General features: G+C 44.3%; 1 protein-coding gene across 1 annotated transcript in view; it reads right to left on the reverse strand.

Annotated features, from left to right (window-relative positions):
* The window catches only part of MICU2 (mitochondrial calcium uptake 2), a 1,429,299-nt gene that overhangs the window by 504,402 nt on the left and 907,936 nt on the right, over nucleotides 1-16,961 (reverse strand). The window contains exon 4 of the mRNA XM_078657090.1: nucleotides 15,327-15,402. Coding sequence (XP_078513216.1) covers nucleotides 15,327-15,402 — 76 coding nt within the window. The remainder of the gene's footprint in view (nucleotides 1-15,326; nucleotides 15,403-16,961) is intronic.

Consider the following 16,961-nt stretch of genomic DNA (forward strand, 5'->3'; position numbering starts at 1 on the left):
TTGGAAGACCACTCTAGAGCGCTGGGCAAAGGCGGAGAGTACATTGCGGCTGCGACAGGCTAGGAACCTAGATAATGACAAGGCGCTGGAGGTGGCCAGGGCGTGGGAGGCCTTAGTGGTAGCGCTCCAACAGCCGGATGGAGACCAGAGTGAGGATGAGGGAGGGACTCCTGGGTGAGGGCGCTGGGACCGGGATTTCTCGCACACACCTAGGCGCACGCACTACTTACTATTACTGATAACAGCCTTGGGGGTCTTGACACTCCGTTGACTGACACCATTTACCCTTTACTGTGGCCCCTGTCCGGGACGGGCGGGGATAACATGTTAATGACTGGAAAGGGAGAAAGCGGCACACTGGCTACGGGGGGGGGGGAATGCGGGGTGGGGTGGGCACGTTGGGGACGGTTCTATAAAAAAGGTGTCTTGCTTGAGCTGAGTTGATTTGCCGCATCGTTCACTGATGCCTGAGATGCTCTTATACTGTATTGTCTCCTCAGCACTTGATCACCAATAAAAAATGTTTTTGCAAAAAAAATTACAGCAGTTCTAGTTTCATATGATGTATATGGTCCAACTGAACTTTTAAAAATACCACATTTATTTAAAATGTCATTAAGTGATATCATCACCTCCAGTACATTCTCTGATGATATGGACTTTGAAACTGTAAATACTAAACTGTCTGATTTAGAACAATCTGCTGCATTTTCTAGCGATGAATTGTATGATTAAACATCTGATTTTGACACCATGTATTGTTACCAACACTATGGTCATCATTACTTACACAAAGCTAGTATCCCACGTAATGTTTTCTCTTACCTTCAATGGGAACATAGCCCAATACCGCCAAAAGATAGTTCAACAACATTTGAACACAAATTTGCTTATTTTTCTGGGTTTAACACTTCAGACCCGAGATCTTATTAAGCTGGCACCTACAACTGCAAGGAAAAATATGCTCACCAATATGAAACAGATATACTTTGCTTCCTTTATTTCCCAACTGTCTTTACAGTGTTTCAACTTTTGGAGGGACACCATAGACACAAAATCTGTCTGGGGGACTGAATATTGGCATGTTCAGGGAACTGAGGCTTTATTTAGCACATGACTCGTACCACAGCAAATTATTTTTCTGAATGACACAGTGAAACAGACTTCCTGTCTTGATCTAGCCAAGATCAAGGACTTGAATATACCTCGGATTCCCTCGCCTTCACACTTTGAGGGATAGCAAAAGTTTACACAAAATATTGAGGATGGGTTAGATGACATTCTACATGATGATAAGTACAATTCATCAGACCCCAATTTGAAGGGATGGTTGGTTTGGCCTATCGACACAAATAGGTGTCAGTCAAGATTCAGGGGTACCACCGAAGGGTTTAGTATCCATAGGCCTGACCAACACTACGTAAAACAAGAACACTAGAGGGTGGTGACATCTTACAGTGTTGGGAAGTTATGCATAGAGTGGCTAAAAAACTCAACACTGACCCAGGTGAAACAACACTCGTCCTTACTCTCAGATGAAATGGATCATAGGGCTTTTTTTTAGGTCCCCAGAAGCCACGTCAGAAGCACTTCCTTTATGCTATTTACAACAAGGTATGGAAAATTTCCCAGCAGGAGGCTGCTGAGAGATTGCGTGGGATTGGCAGGGTTAACCTAAAAAAGGTTTTGGCAGTGGTCGACAATGGCATGACCACACTGACATCCAGGATTTATTCACTGGGCAACATTGTGTCTTCTGCAATAGATACAATAGAACAGGATTGGTCTATTCTTCAACATGGGCAATCGCAATTGCAATCCATTCTGTTATTGAGCTGGACGCTGCAATCACTGCATTCTGGTCACGTGCCCTGGAGGTATATCAATAGTATGGCTCTGTTTTCTGCGTACATTCTAACAGAAAGACAGACGATAAGGCACGAAGAGATGCAAAATATACAATGCTGCACATTGGTACTTTTACCGTGGCTGAGTCACCCTCCACAGAATGGTTAATCCATGGCCATATTGCAATGCGAGTCACAAAATTCCCATTCAAGTACTGTCTACAATATCAACAGGTAGGCAGGTCTGAAGCGTCGGGAGAGCGATACATACATGAATCTTGAGAGTTACCGTACAGATTTAGATGCAGGAATGAGGACACTGAGGTTTTTCTCAGTGGTTCTAACTGTGAAAGTTCTTTAAAGTGGTTCTCTAATTTGTAATGATATTTTGCTTTACAGAGCCTTTAATGCTTCGGTTCCTAACCTATAGTGTCACTTGAAAGGATCTTCAGCTGCAGTGATTCATCTGGTGTTCAAACTACTCTTGAATGGTAGTTATTTGATGTTGACTGATCAAGGTTGTTGTGGGATGGTACCAGGCATCGCATATCTGGTCACAGTAAGTTCCAGGGTTACTTGTTTGCAAGTATTGTTTCCAGCTACCCACACAGTTAGGGAGGCATCGCTACGGCCTTCCCTGAATGTTTCCATTATACGGTTTGATTCTCTGAGAAGACTGAAAGCCATGCTTATACAGAAGGATGTGGCCTTTACCTAAGCCCGGGGGACTTACTATCTCCAGGTTGCAAGGTCTTTGGCTGAGAGACAAGCGCTAGTCCCAACAAACTTCCAGCTCCATTTCGGAGCAATGGTACATCGTATCTTTAACATGTCTGATACGAGTGGGATTGTGCACCTATTTAAGAGCATATGTTCTGGACCATTGAGCACCTTTCAGATAATCTTCGGAGTTATGCCATCATTCATACACTACATATTGTGAAGCATTTTTGGAGGGCTTCCGCTGGTCCTACTACTTGTAGTGGGTATCCTTGTTTTAATTTTCCTGCTATGCAATGGAAGGCCCAGTTTTTCAAAGAGATGGAAAAAGCACTTCTGGTGCGATGTTGCTGTGAAGGCATGGTAGTCCATCTGGGTGCACCTCGGCTAAGTGAGCATTGCTTCCTTTTATTCAGATCAGTCTGGGTCGACTGCATCTTGCCTGTGCTTGGCTGCCTGTCCTGCGGATAAGAATGTGTGTTGGACATATGTCTTATTACTTCAGTCAGTTGCGCCACCGGACAGACATTCTACTGGACCCCTTAAAGGCCCACGTATTACAGTATCCTCAGCGTATTCCCATGTTGATGATTCCATTCTTAGAACCTCCACAGGATTGTTCAGCTCCTGTCGGAACAGACACCGGCTCTACAACCAGCACACAGGTTTCAACGGTTCCCTGCTGGGGGAACTGAACATTATCACCTTTGCTCCTTTGACGTGAAACAAGAGGTGTTACAGGGACTGTCGTCTGAGAATGCGGGCAACAGTGATGTTGCGTCTCCTACACAGGACACAAACATTTGGCTCTCCATGTGATGGGAAAAATTCTGCCTTTTTTCCAAAACAAGCCAAATTGGAATTCAAAAAACACCAGTTTTGTTTTACTTTTCTCTCCTGCTCTCACTGAGCACTATGGCTTTCGGCATGCTCAGTTGGTCTAACATTATATTGACTATTTAGAGCACGGGTACTCATAGTACGGCCCGGCAAGACTTCCTCGGCGGCCCGCGGACCTTTCAGACATCGTACCAGTGTTTTAAAAAATTTTTTTTAAGAGTGTCCGCAAACACTGACGGTTGCAGCAGTGCAATTCTGAGAGACTCTGCTACTCTGTGGGGGCCGGGCGACCAGTGATAGTCAAAGTGGAGCTCCAGGGGCGAAGAGGTGAAATACAACAAAGCCTCATTAACATGCAAATGGTCTTTTAAAGACCTGTGAAGTGCTCCGTTGTGGCTGTGTGTGCCCAGGAAGTTGTCTCAGCACAGGCACACACAGGCAGGGTGAGATAACAGAGGGTGACAGAGGGAGGTAGAGCGAGGGAGGGAAAGGGAGGGAGACAGAGTGAGGGAGGAAAATGGAGGGAGGAAAATGGAGGGAGGGAAATGGAGGGAGACAGAGGGAGTGAGGGAAAGGGAGGGAGGCAGAGGGAGGGAGGGAAAGAAATGGAGGGAGGGAGAGAAATGGAGGGAGGGAGAGGGAGGGAGGGAAAGGGAGGGAGACAGAAGGAGGGAGGGAAATGGAGGGAGGGAAATGGAGGGAGACAAGGAGAGAGGGGGAGAGAGGGAGGGAGGGAGGGGGAGAGAGGGAGGGAGGGAGGGGGAGAGAGGGAGGGAGGGAAGGGGAGGGAGACGGAGGGAGGGAAAGGAAATGGAAGGAGGGAAAGGGAGGGTGGGAAATGGAGGGAGACAGAGGGAGGGAGGGAAATGGAGGGAGAGGGAGGGAGGGAAAGGGAGGGAGACAGAGTGAGACAGGGTCTGGTGGCTCAGTGGACGAAGGCGTCTGCTGCAGGGACCTGTGTTCAACCTCATGGTCAGTTTTTTTTGTTGCTCTAGCCCTGCCCCTCCCCCACGGATCCCGCCCCCCCACCGGTGCGGACCTCAGACACAAACCACACTGTAAATTTGGCCCTTGAGAGAAAGTTTGTGAGTACCCATGATTTAGAGGAATGATAGAGCTTTTTTAACTTTTGCATTGTTTTTAACAAATACCATGTTTTTAGATATTTTTATACTCTTATTTTAGCAATGGTTTTATGCTTTTTAAACAGGCATATTTTAGCATGAGTTAATATTGTTGTTCAGTCAGATGAAAATTGGGTGCTATGAGCCCCAATGTACCCCAATATAATCCTAGGTAGCTGCATAACCTTTTAATTACATTCGTCCTACCTTGCTCTACATAACGGTTCTGGCACTGACCTTTTACCTAGGTATGTGCCGAATAAATGTTGTGTGGTTTTATTCAAAAACGAGCCTAATTTATTATGCATGAGGATTCTTAGTATCATATCTTATTCCCCTGCCTAGGACATGAACAGCAGGATTACCATCTTCTATATAATAACTCTGTACAAAAGTCACTGCTATCGTCATCCTTGAACGACAGACCAACAGTACCATTACACATCTAGGTAGAACTCCTGAGGGTACTTTTCGGGTATAAAAGAACCACATCTTTACTGGGGAACCAGCAGAGAAGCTTCCACACTGAAGTCTCTGCATCTAAAAACTCCAGCACGAATTGGTCTAACATCCCTTGCGGGGTGTCCATCTGGAGACCAAGACGGGGTCCTTCATTCTCTCCCATAAGGTAATGGGCTTGGCTCTTTCCTAGGCGGATTCTTGGCTTTACACCTACACTTAGGTACATTTAGATAGGGTTTGCATCATAGGAGTAGGCCCGATTACTGCCATGTATCGATATGCCTGTATAGATCTACTGTTTTAGCACCATGGAAGAATCCTACCTTTTATTTACTCTGTCAGTGCTTGCAATCTTATATATCTGTTTTTGTCTAATGATTGTCGCAGCAAACATGTTTTATTCCAGAATGACACTGGTTCAATAAATGCTTATTGAAAACGTCTCCATCGTTTATTCTGTGTATCTCTCTGAGACTAAGTTACCACGATTGACTGAGCGAAAGGTACTGTGCTGTTTCCATGATCCCTGAAGGATCAAGGGTTGGCATGTTAGATCACTGCCAGAAACTATTCGCTCCTTGGAAAGGTTACGGGGCTTATGGTGGCACTGTGAGCTAGCTGGTCTAAAGGCTAACATATCATTTGGGGGGCCTGGAACCAGTCTAGAAACCAATCCCTAAGTTTATGTTATCTAAACATGCAGATCCTAAGTATTATTAGGAACTACATGGCAAAATAAGTTATTACAATGGCATCAAAGAAAGTGGATGGTACACATCAAAATAACATACTGAATGAAACTTGTTTAAACAATACCTTTTAATCTTACAGAACAGGTACTTGGGTATTTTATATTTTGACTTTTTCTGCAGCACTCAAAGTCAGCACCACCTAAGTAGGTTACATTCCTCTTAAGGGCTTTAATGAAAGCAAAACTTTATGTCTGGATATTTTCTCACTGAAAACTGATTTATATTGTACTGCAAATTAAAACTGAAAAACTGAATTAAAGGTGGACGGACTTCAAAATGTTAGGAATGCTTACTCCCGTCAGCCTTTTACTTAAGGCACACATGTTTGAAAAGTTCTGTGCGGGTTTCACTCTGAGCTACCACAGACTGGGATACCTGAAAGTGAGTCAACGTGTCTTCTGGTGGAGGATTTGTATAGAGATTATTATAAGGAGTAATTATACAGGTATTAAAATAGTGTTTTCAATGTCCCCCTCACATGTTCCAAGTGCAAAGTATCTGACAACACAAAGCAAATCACTTGGTCTCAGTACAGCGTACAGTGGATATACATAATTCTACACTGTCAACACTAATTTTGAGAGATTGAAATAATGAAAGGTTAATCACAGCTTGCTTCTAAAACAAAGGATGAGATTAATTCCACAAATTAAGGATCCAACTTCATGTCAGTAAATGGAGGGTTGGAGAACAAGATCTTGAATGTTCAGAAGGAAGCCCACACAATTAGTGTACCGTTGACAGATTATAGCTAAAATTAATAAGTTACTTACCTTTGGTAACGATGTATCTGGTAGAGACATATTCTAGTAGTAGATTCCTTACCTTTTGAATTACCCCCAGGCGTCAGCCTGGATCCGGAGATTTTTCATTAGCAGTACCCCAGCACGTCGGTAGGCGGCGTTGGTCGGCATCCTGTCCATCGTCAGCATTGCGCATGCCAAAAATGACATTACGGGACCTATATAGATGCCGCCCAGGCACGCTGACATCAGTTCTTAACACGACTTTGCACATCAGAAGCACAGAGCCATGAAAAACAGTGCCCACGGGTGCATCAAAACTAGGGCACTTTAGGGGAGTCCCTATCCCTAAACATCAGTTGCAGAGCAGGGAGGATGGGTGGGGCGGTAAGGAAATTTACAACTAGAATATGTCTCTACCACATACATTATTACCAAAGGTAAGTAACTTATTCATCTGATAGAGACTTCCAGTTATAGACTCCTTACCCTTAGAATAGATACCCCAGCAATATCAACCCGGGAGGAGGGTCTGCGAACCAAGATCACACATGGAAGTCCTGGTGGACCGAATGGGCAAAGTACCTGTACCTACGGACGTGGCTGTACATGCAGTAGTGTCTGGTAAAGGTGTGCAGGGATGCCCATGCTGCTGCCAGACATATATCCAGGACTGGGACTCTGCATGTTAACGCAGTGGTTGCCAATGCATAGCACAAATTAATGCAGAGGACAACCCAGTGAGAGATGGTCCTTTTCTGTACTGCCCGACCTTTCTTGGCACCCACATAGCCAATGAAGAGTTGATCATCCACCTCAAAGTCTTTGGTACGTTCAAGATAAAAAGACAACAAACGTTTTGGGTCCAGGCAGTGGAGGCTCTCCTCTTTCTTGGAGGGATGAATGGTGGGCAAAAGGTGGGCAGAGTAATGGATTGTCCTACATGAAAGGGCAGCTTTTGTGCGGGGCACCACTTTATCTGGATGGACAGACAGATGGGGAAGCTTGGAAGACAGAGCCTGGAGCTCGCTAACTCTGCGAGCAGAGGTGATGGCAAATAAGAAAGCAGCCTTAAGGGATAGCAACTGAGAGGGCAATTATAAAGAGGCTCGAAGGGAGCACACACAAGAAAAGTCAAAACCAGATTTAAATCTCGTTGGGGCATTATGAAAGACGAAGGAAACAAGTGAGTAAGGCTCTTAAGAAACCTATTAACAATGGGAGATTTGAACTAGGAAGGCCGATCTGGAAGTCTCAGAATGGCAGAGATAGCTGAAAGATAACCCTTAATGGTGCACAAAGCAGAGCTCTGCTGTGCCAAAGAAAGCATCTACAACAGTACTTCTGAAAGAGGGGCAGAAAGGGAATCACCGGCCTTTGCTGTGCAAATTTGTTCCATCTACAGGTGTATACCGTTTTAGAAGAGAGATGCCTGGCTGCCAAGAGGACATCACATATTTCAGTTGGAAGGTTGAAAGCTGTCAAGTATATTTATAACGTACCTAATAGTGAGCTGATTAAATAAGCCAAAAACAACCTAGGAAACTAATCTGACAAGTAACTGAATCTAATCATGCATGAACAAATATGATGACTATAGTGATTATGTAAAAATATATTTTTGTTTTATTTTGATCATTTTCTTGTGTTTTGATACACATTTCAAATTTATCTATTCATATTGATTTAAAATGACAAACATATGTGAATATAACAGTTGTGCAAAAAAACAGCTAATCAGTACAGAAACATGAATGAAAAAACTAATAAAAAACAGAAAAAGAAATCAAATATTCAAATGACAGTGATGGTACACAGGGCTATTGGAGTAAGCAAAGCGGTGGGTGGAATCTCTACGCGCGTTTCGGCATTTGCCTTCTTCAGGAGTCCGTCATTTGCAATAGGACATATACATAACACTTGTAGAGGTAGTATTATCTCTTATGTCTGCGCTTCATAAGCAAGACATCGACGAATCGAGTCCAGTAAGTACGATGGGGAACGCTTAGCATATAATGGATATTTCTTATTGTTGTTGGATCCGCGATATTAATAAAATCATATAAATCTCCAACCCTCTCAGTAAGATGTTCACACAACCTGATGTAGTGGCATCGATGTCTATATGCAGCTGGGGCGGACTATTTAAATAGGGCTAAACACCTAGCTGATTTTACCCATCATCAATACGAGGAGGGACGCCTTCCAGAACCCCAGTCGTAATCCGGCCCGAACTGCTTATTAAGCGCATCCGCTGAGAACAACTTATTTATTTATTCCATCGATGTTAAGAGCTGGCTCTATCTAGCGCTACAACGAGGAAGGACGCCTTTGAGAACCCCGCCCGAGTTTTGGCGTATGTTATTAACGAAGCGCAACAGCCGACAATCACTAATCGTCTTAGCTCGCCTCACATGAAGGACCTAATTACTGAATACTACACAGTTCTATAAACAAGGGTACAACTGTTAGGTTCGTGTGGTGCCCTTCTGTGCCTCTCCAGCTGCATATAGACATCGATGCCACTACATCAGGTTGTGTGAACATCTTACTGAGAGGGTTGGAGATTTATATGATTTTATTAATATCGCGGATCCAACAACAATAAGAAATATCCATTATATGCTAAGCGTTCCCCATCGTACTTACTGGACTCGATTCGTCGATGTCTTGCTTATGAAGCGCAGACATAAGAGATAATACTACCTCTACAAGTGTTATGTATATGTCCTATTGCAAATGACGGACTCCTGAAGAAGGCAAATGCCGAAACGCGCGTAGAGATTCCACCCACCGCTTTGCTTACTCCAATAGCCCTGTGTACCATCACTGTCATTTGAATATTTGATTTCTTTTTCTGTTTTTTATTAGTTTTTTCATTCATGTTTCTGTACTGATTAGCTGTTTTTTTGCACAACTGTTATATTCACATATGTTTGTCATTTTAAATCAATATGAATAGATAAATTTGAAATGTGTATCAAAACACAAGAAAATGATCAAAATAAAACAAAAATATATTTTTGCATAATCACTATAGTCATCATATTTGTTCATGCATGATTAGATTCAGTTACTTGTCAGATTAGTTTCCTAGGTTGTTTTTGGCTTATTTAATCAGCTCACTATTAGGTACGTTATAAATATAGTTTAAAATATTCCCTACATTTAGTGAGTTCACCAATAGTAGGGGTCCCCTTCTTTCTAAATTGTGAAAGCTGTCAAGTGCCATCACTGAATCTTCACGCAAGGAGGTGGAGGCTGGACAGGTTCGGGTGGAGAACCCTCCCCTGCTGCTGCGACAAAAGATCCTCCCGAAGGGGCAGTCTGATCGGAGGATCAATGGCCAGGGTCGGAATACTAGACTCTTCATGCCCAATCCGGAGTCACAAGAATGACTTGAGCCCGGTCATGCTTGATCTTCCTGAGCACTGGGGCAGAAGTGGTATAGGCAGAAAGGCATAGAGGAGGCCGAAGCTCCACTCGTGATGAAAAGCATCGCCGAGTGAGACCCATCATGATTGATCTTCCGGAGCATTCGGGGCAGAAGTGGTATAGGCAGAAAGGCATAGAGGAGGCCGAAGCTCCACTCGCAACGAAAAGCGTCACAGAGTGAGACCTGCCTTGGAAACTCCAACGTGCAATACTGCTGACATTGCGTGTTCTCTTCAGGGGCGAAGAGATCTAACCAAGGCTCTCCTCTCCACTGAAAGAGAACTTGCACCACCTCTGGATGGAGATGCCATTAGTGATTGACCAGGCACTGACGGCTGAGTTCGCCCGCTCTGGCATTCAGAGAACGCAACAGGTTGTGAACCACCAGGGATATGCCCTGATGTTCCAGGCATGTCCAGAGGGGGAGAGCCTCCTGACAAAGGGTCCATAACCCCACCCCGCTCTGTTTGTTGCAGTACCGAATGGCAGTAGTGTTGTCGGTAAACACCTGCACCACTTTTCTTCTGAGAGAGGGAAAGAATGCCTTGAGTGCCAGTCTGTTCGCTCAAAGCCCCAAAAGATTGATATGGAGACCGGACTCCACCGGACACCAGACGCCTCTGATCTCCACCTATCCCAGGAGGCCGCCCCATCCTAGAAGTGAAGCATCTGTCACCACTGTCAGATCTGGTTGGGGAAGGGAGAGATATCTGCCTCTGACCCAATCTTGGTTCGTTAGCCACCATTGCAGTTGGTGGGCAGTTCCCACTGAGATCTGGAACCTAAGGTCCCACTGCAGAGCTCGCATATGCCATATGGTATGATCCACCAGCAGGATGCAGGAGGCCATGAGGCCCAGAAGCCTCAGTTATTCTCACCGAAATCCAGGATAGAGGCTGAAACATTGCCATCATAGCCCGAATATCCCTGACTCTTTGCTCAGGAGGATAGGCCCGAAACTGCACTGTGTGCAGAATCGCTTTGATGAAAGAGTGCTTCTCATAAGGAATCAGGTTTGACTTCTGCACGTTGATAGTGAACCCCAGCAAGCTCAGGAGGTCCACCGTAGTCTGGAGGTGGGAAACTACAGCCTAGGGCGAGCCCACTTTTAACAGCCCATTGTCAAGATAGGAGAAGACTGGTACACCTGATCTGCGCAGATGAGCTGCGACCACCGGCATCACTTTCGTGAACACCCAAGGGGGAACTGGTAAGGTTAAAGGGGAGCCCTGTGAACTGAAAGTGCTCATGGCCTATGGTGAACCGTAAGTAACGTCTGTGGGCAGGCAGGACAGGGCTAGGGAAATAATAATACTGCGAGTCCAACGTTACCATCCAGTCTCCTAAGTCAAGGGTAGAAAGACCAGGGCCAAAGTGAGCATTTTGTACTTCTCCTTCCGGAGGAAAAGGCTGAGGGTCCGGAGGTCTAGGATAGGATGCAGGATATCTAGGATAGGACGCAGGCCTATATCTTTTTTGGTCACCACGTCCTACTTCTGCCAGAGGGACCCACTCTATGGCCCCCTTGGTCAAGAGAGCCGCAACTTTCTTGCGGGGAAGTGCCAAATGATCCTCCGACATGCTGTCATAAAAAGGTGGCATGGAGGGAGTAGTAGTCTCGAAGGGGAGGAAGTAGCCCCTTAGGACTATCTGCAGAGCCCACCTGTACAACGTGATGGACTGCCAGTGAGGAAATGATGGCGAATTCTGCCTCCAACTGGCCGATGATGGGCCTGAAACGTCAGACTAGGAAGGTTTGGAGGCAGTAGCAGGGGGGGAAAAGGTGGACTTGCCTGCCCGCTGGCTCCCGGACACACGAGAATGCTGGGTCCAATGTTGCGGCCACGCCAAGGCTGGACAGCTTGCATGACTCAGTGGCTGGTCTGGACATGACATGGCTGGGCGCCCCTTCCGTAGCCACGAAAGAGATGAAAGGCAGACTGAGGAGGACAGAAGGTATCCCTGAGGCCCAAGGATCTGGCCGCAGCTTGAGATTCCTTCAAGGGCTCAAGCACTGAATCTGCCTGGTCTCCAAAAAGGTGAGTGCCATCAAAGGGCATGTCCATCAAGATAGACTGGACAGCTCCCAAAAAGTCAGAAGTCCTCAACCAGCTGTAGTGTTGTAATGCTACTGACAAGGCAATCGTTTGGACCAGTGAGTCAGTGGTGTCCAGTCCACAACGAATGGTGAATTTCACTACATCTCTCCAATTCACAACTAACTGAGAGAGAACGGTCCGGGCCTCCTCTGGGCACTGAGCACCTGCACAATCATACCCCAGATGGTATGAGAGTATCAGCCCAAGAGGCAATTTGTATTAACCGACCGCAATGCAGAGGTGGAGGAAGAAAACATCCTCTTCCCAAGAAGGTCCAGCTTCTTGGATTCCCTATAAGGGGGTGCAGAAGGGAATGCACATTTGAAAGATGAGGCTTGGACAACCAAGTTCTCAGGGGAAGGTTGTTGCGTAAGGAACACGGGGTCGCCCGGAGCAGGGCAATGACGGAGGGCGATTGTCTTGTCCACAGAAGCCCCATGTGCTGGGCTTGGACCAAGTGCGCAGAAGGACATCAGTGAGGGCTTCATTAAATGGCAAAAGAGGTTAGGAGGTAGAAGTCGCAGGCTGATGTACCTCTGTCAAGAGGTTAGTCCTGACTGCCACCGAAGGGAGCTCAAGGCAAGTACCTCGGCTGCCCTTCTCACCACCACTGCGTAGGAAGCCCCCCACTATAGTGGGATAAAGCAAACCAGTGTCAGAGGATGTGTCCAACCCACTGGCCTCAATCAGGTCCATCCGTCAGTCCATGGGGTCTTCAAGCTGGTTGGGTCGAGCTGCCCCTCCCAGTCCTCTTCACCACTACCTGGCACAGAATCAACACATGGGATGAACACAGGGACAAAAGTCCCTTCAAGCGTCGGAACCTACGTCGGTCTGGCTCTGTATCCACGTCGGGGATAAGGATGGGGTCAACACCGACCGGGGTCGGCGCCGACCGGGGGAACAATCGGCATTGGGAGCATCGCCACCGAGATCGCCATCGGGGAAGGTTGGGATGGAACGACCAAAGTCAATCCGCATTTGCTAACAGATCCTCAGGGACCCTCCAGATCCGGGCCAAAGCCGCCGGCGTCGAAGGCCTGGAGACTAATCCGCGGGGCCCACAGGTGCACCAGCAGAGCCGGGCAAGCAATGGATGAGATGCAGAGCTTCATCAAACTTTTGCAATTGGGCAGGAGATGCTCTGGCTCCCAGAAAAGTGAGGGGGCGCGGAGTCGTCTCTGGAAGAGGCTCAGAGAACAGAGGCCTAGAGCTTTCGTGACCGCTTCTGCAAATTCTTCAGATTCATGGCTCGGCACTTGGAGCAGGACTTTGAGTCATGGTCACGCTCCAAGCACTAGAGGCACACGAGCTGCGGATCCGTCACAGACATCGTCCGATGACAAGATCCGCAGGGCTTGAAGCCGGTCCTACGTTGGGAAATCCGTGACGCACCAGGAGTCCAAGACTGAGACAAAAATCTTGACAAAAATCGGATGAATGTTACAAAAAGCACTATTTTAGAAAGAAATGTAATTGATTTTCTTTTTCCAAGTGATCTTTATTGGAGTTTCATGGGATATAAATGACTACAGAGATAATCAACAAAGTTACTCTGCAGCTATGAGGAGTGAATCACCATAAGACCATGTAAACAATCCCCAACTAGCCCTCCCACCCACTCCTGCACATGGGTTTGTAGGTATTCAAAATAACACAGTCCTGTGATAACAATCAGCCCTTGATGTCGAGGCCGAATAAACTTCATTGATATGATATCACTCTGGCAACCATTATTGTATGGTTTGTTCTCTTCCAGCATAGGAGTCAAGATACAAATACGGCATAATGCATGAGTAAGTTGCTTGATATATCTTCTTTCTCATAGCAAATGAATCAGGTGTGGCTTACGAAGTGTAAATTAGTGTGACCACAGTTCTTACAATATCACCATTCAGATTTTTGTTTGATAATTATTATTTTTTTGCCCTTTCTATTGCCATGGCACAACAACCTTCTGTTATCGCCTCACCACTAAGTTTGATTTTTTTAGTTGTGTCTTGGTAAGAAGCAAGAAGGATTTGATTGCAATTTTATTTTTATTTTTTTATTTTATACAGGATTAATCATATAACATTCAGAAAGACAATGGTGCTTGGAAGAATTCTGAACTTGAGGGATATTGTCTACCACAAAATACACATAAAACATAGTACAGAGCAAAACTGAAATATTTTAATGTCATTAGTTTAGTTCATTTTGATTAAAATCAACCATAAAAGCATAGCAAATATATATAGCAAACAATACAAAATAAAACAATGAACAAAAGACGCAAAAACAAATTCATGAATGCATAAAAAAAATCTGAGACAGCAGATCTTAACAGTCATAGTTAAAACATGTCTCCCAAAATATGTCGCGTCTCTAGAAACCTTTATCCTAACCCACAATCAAATTCGAATTTTTGCAGGGGGTGACAAATAGCTGAGGGCACCCTAATTCAGATCGGACTTTCTTGATAGAACACAGCCATGCAATCTTTAAGGTAGCATCCAAACAAACAGTCTAGAATAGCCACTCGGGTCTGGTTTGAACAAAAGAAAAATCCACAAATGTACTGGCGCCAGTTTAATGTTGTTTTCCAAGTAACTTAATTCCAGTTCTTTGTGACAAAAGAACTGAGAGGAACCTTGGGACATGCTCAAAAAATAGCCTGCAAAATCTGTTTTTCTATACCTGCAGGCTAGACACATCAATATTGCCCCAAACACCCGAGCCATAAGTAGCAACAGAATTAAATACAGGCTCAAGGACTGAATAAACGTGAGCGTCCAAGTTTGTAATAGGTGTGTCCATCTGTTTGCATTGTCAAGAAAAGGTAGGAGGAATTTTCTTCAAAATCTGGCCTCCAATAAAGAAAATAAAAGTGCATGAATAAAAATATAAACAGTTACTTCCCATAATCAAACTACATCCTCAACACAAACTACTGTACTTTTCACTGCCATTATACAAGGAAGTAGCTATGTATTGGTGATACTGGGCTACTCACCTAGCACCTCCACAATATCATAAGAGTTATCCAGAAATAAAGGTACGAACTCCATTGCCCTTAACTGCATTGCCAAACACATTCCTTTGTCCCAGAGAACTATGCCAAGTACCAACTCATTGCTTCCCACTGCCTGCCACTGGATTCCTATCCTCTTGTAAAGGGCAGTGATGTTGGTATTGTCAAAATGACAAACTGCTACTGGTCAAATGAAAATGCCCAATAGAAGTAAGCCTTTCACAAACGTAGTCGCATGTATTGTATATGTATTTAAACAAAAACAAAATGTCAGGACTATGGAAATTTTACCTCTGTCGCCAAGGTTGCGGAAAAAGGTTGGTCCTGGATTAGTCTTTGCCGCCTTTGTCAAAATAGCATCCAAATCCTTAAAACAAATTTAAATAAAATATATTTAACCATCAAATCTGTTTGACAACAATCACTATTATAACAAGCTGAGCAGCAACAAATGTGTTTACTTTGGTCAAACATGTGTTCTATGGAAAATATTTTGCCATTTGCTGCACTCTTTTAAAATGATATTTACCTTCCAATTTACAGAGTGATGCTTTGAAACTACTGGTGAAGTCAGGTGCGGTCAGAAGATGCAAGGGAAACAAAAACACAGAGGAAGAGTACTCTTCATGACTAACCTTCGGCCCAGTTATCATATGAATTTCCCAGAGAATATAAGATTGCGTTCATTATGGTATGTCTTATGTAGACATCAGATGATCACTATAATGTATTTAAAACAATTGGCAGATCAAATGTTGCGGGTATGCAGACCATGTTCTATTTCTCAAGAATGTCAGTCGTTACTTTATTACTTTGCAGGTGGTTATATTGGGAGTCATCACATGTTTTTACATGGAAAGTGACTTTATATCGCATGGTTTTGGCTTCACAGATAAATATTATTTTTAACCCTTCGGAATTTAAATGTGATCAAGGCCCAGGTGGGGCTGAAACGCGTCACGGCGGCGATGCAGGGTGTTCTTTAAATAAACTTATTTGCACAAAGAACTTATTGGGTCCGCGAAAATTAATCTCTCCGATTGGATTGTTTTGGATGAAATACTGTGATATATATATATATATATATTCATTCATTGGGGAAAAAGGTTACAGGTAGGTAATAGCTAGGAAATAGAATTTAAAAAACTTCGAATTTCAATGAAAATACCAAGGGTTACAGAGACGTTATAGTTATGTCATTTAAGGAATGTCATTTGAGATGTCATCAGTGATGTCACTGACCAGGTCATGAGTGATGTAATATGTGAAGTCATAAGCAGTAGATTGCGGGAGCGGGAGTTATAGTTGATTCAGCTAACTATAATTGCTGAATTACTCTAGTTTTGTATGAGTGAAATGTCAGCCTAACTATAACGTCCCTGTAACTTTTGATTTTTTCAGTGAATTTCTAAGGTTTTTTAAAATCTAATTCCTAACGGTAATGTCCCTGTAAGATTTGTTTTTTTAAGTGAATTTCAGCAACCACCACATTAAAAACGTATAACTGCAAAATGGATTATAACCAACAAACTAAACACATTACTATCTAAATGACTCTATATTAGCATGTCTAACTCCCTTAATATCGTGATAACACAGTGTATAACTCTTTAGTGGAATCTGTGACTGCATGCATTACTGCATCAGTAAGTCCCTCATTCACTGAATAAGTATTTGAGTGGATCTGTCAGACGGTGCATCAGTCTATCAATGGTTCCGTAACAAACTGCGTGACAGTCTCAGTGCATTCATGACTGGGTGCATCAGTGTCTCAATGGATCTGTGATTTGGTTGCATGAGTCTCTCAGTTGATCTGTGCATTTGAAAATAAGTGTATGACTGTCTGACTGGATCTGTGAATGGATACATAAGTGACCAAGTGCATGTCTCAGTGGGTGAGTGGGTGCTTCAGTGGGTCTGTGAATC

Source organism: Lissotriton helveticus, chromosome 8 (assembly GCF_964261635.1).
Source record: "Lissotriton helveticus chromosome 8, aLisHel1.1, whole genome shotgun sequence".
In the NCBI taxonomy this organism is placed as follows: domain Eukaryota; kingdom Metazoa; phylum Chordata; class Amphibia; order Caudata; family Salamandridae; genus Lissotriton; species Lissotriton helveticus.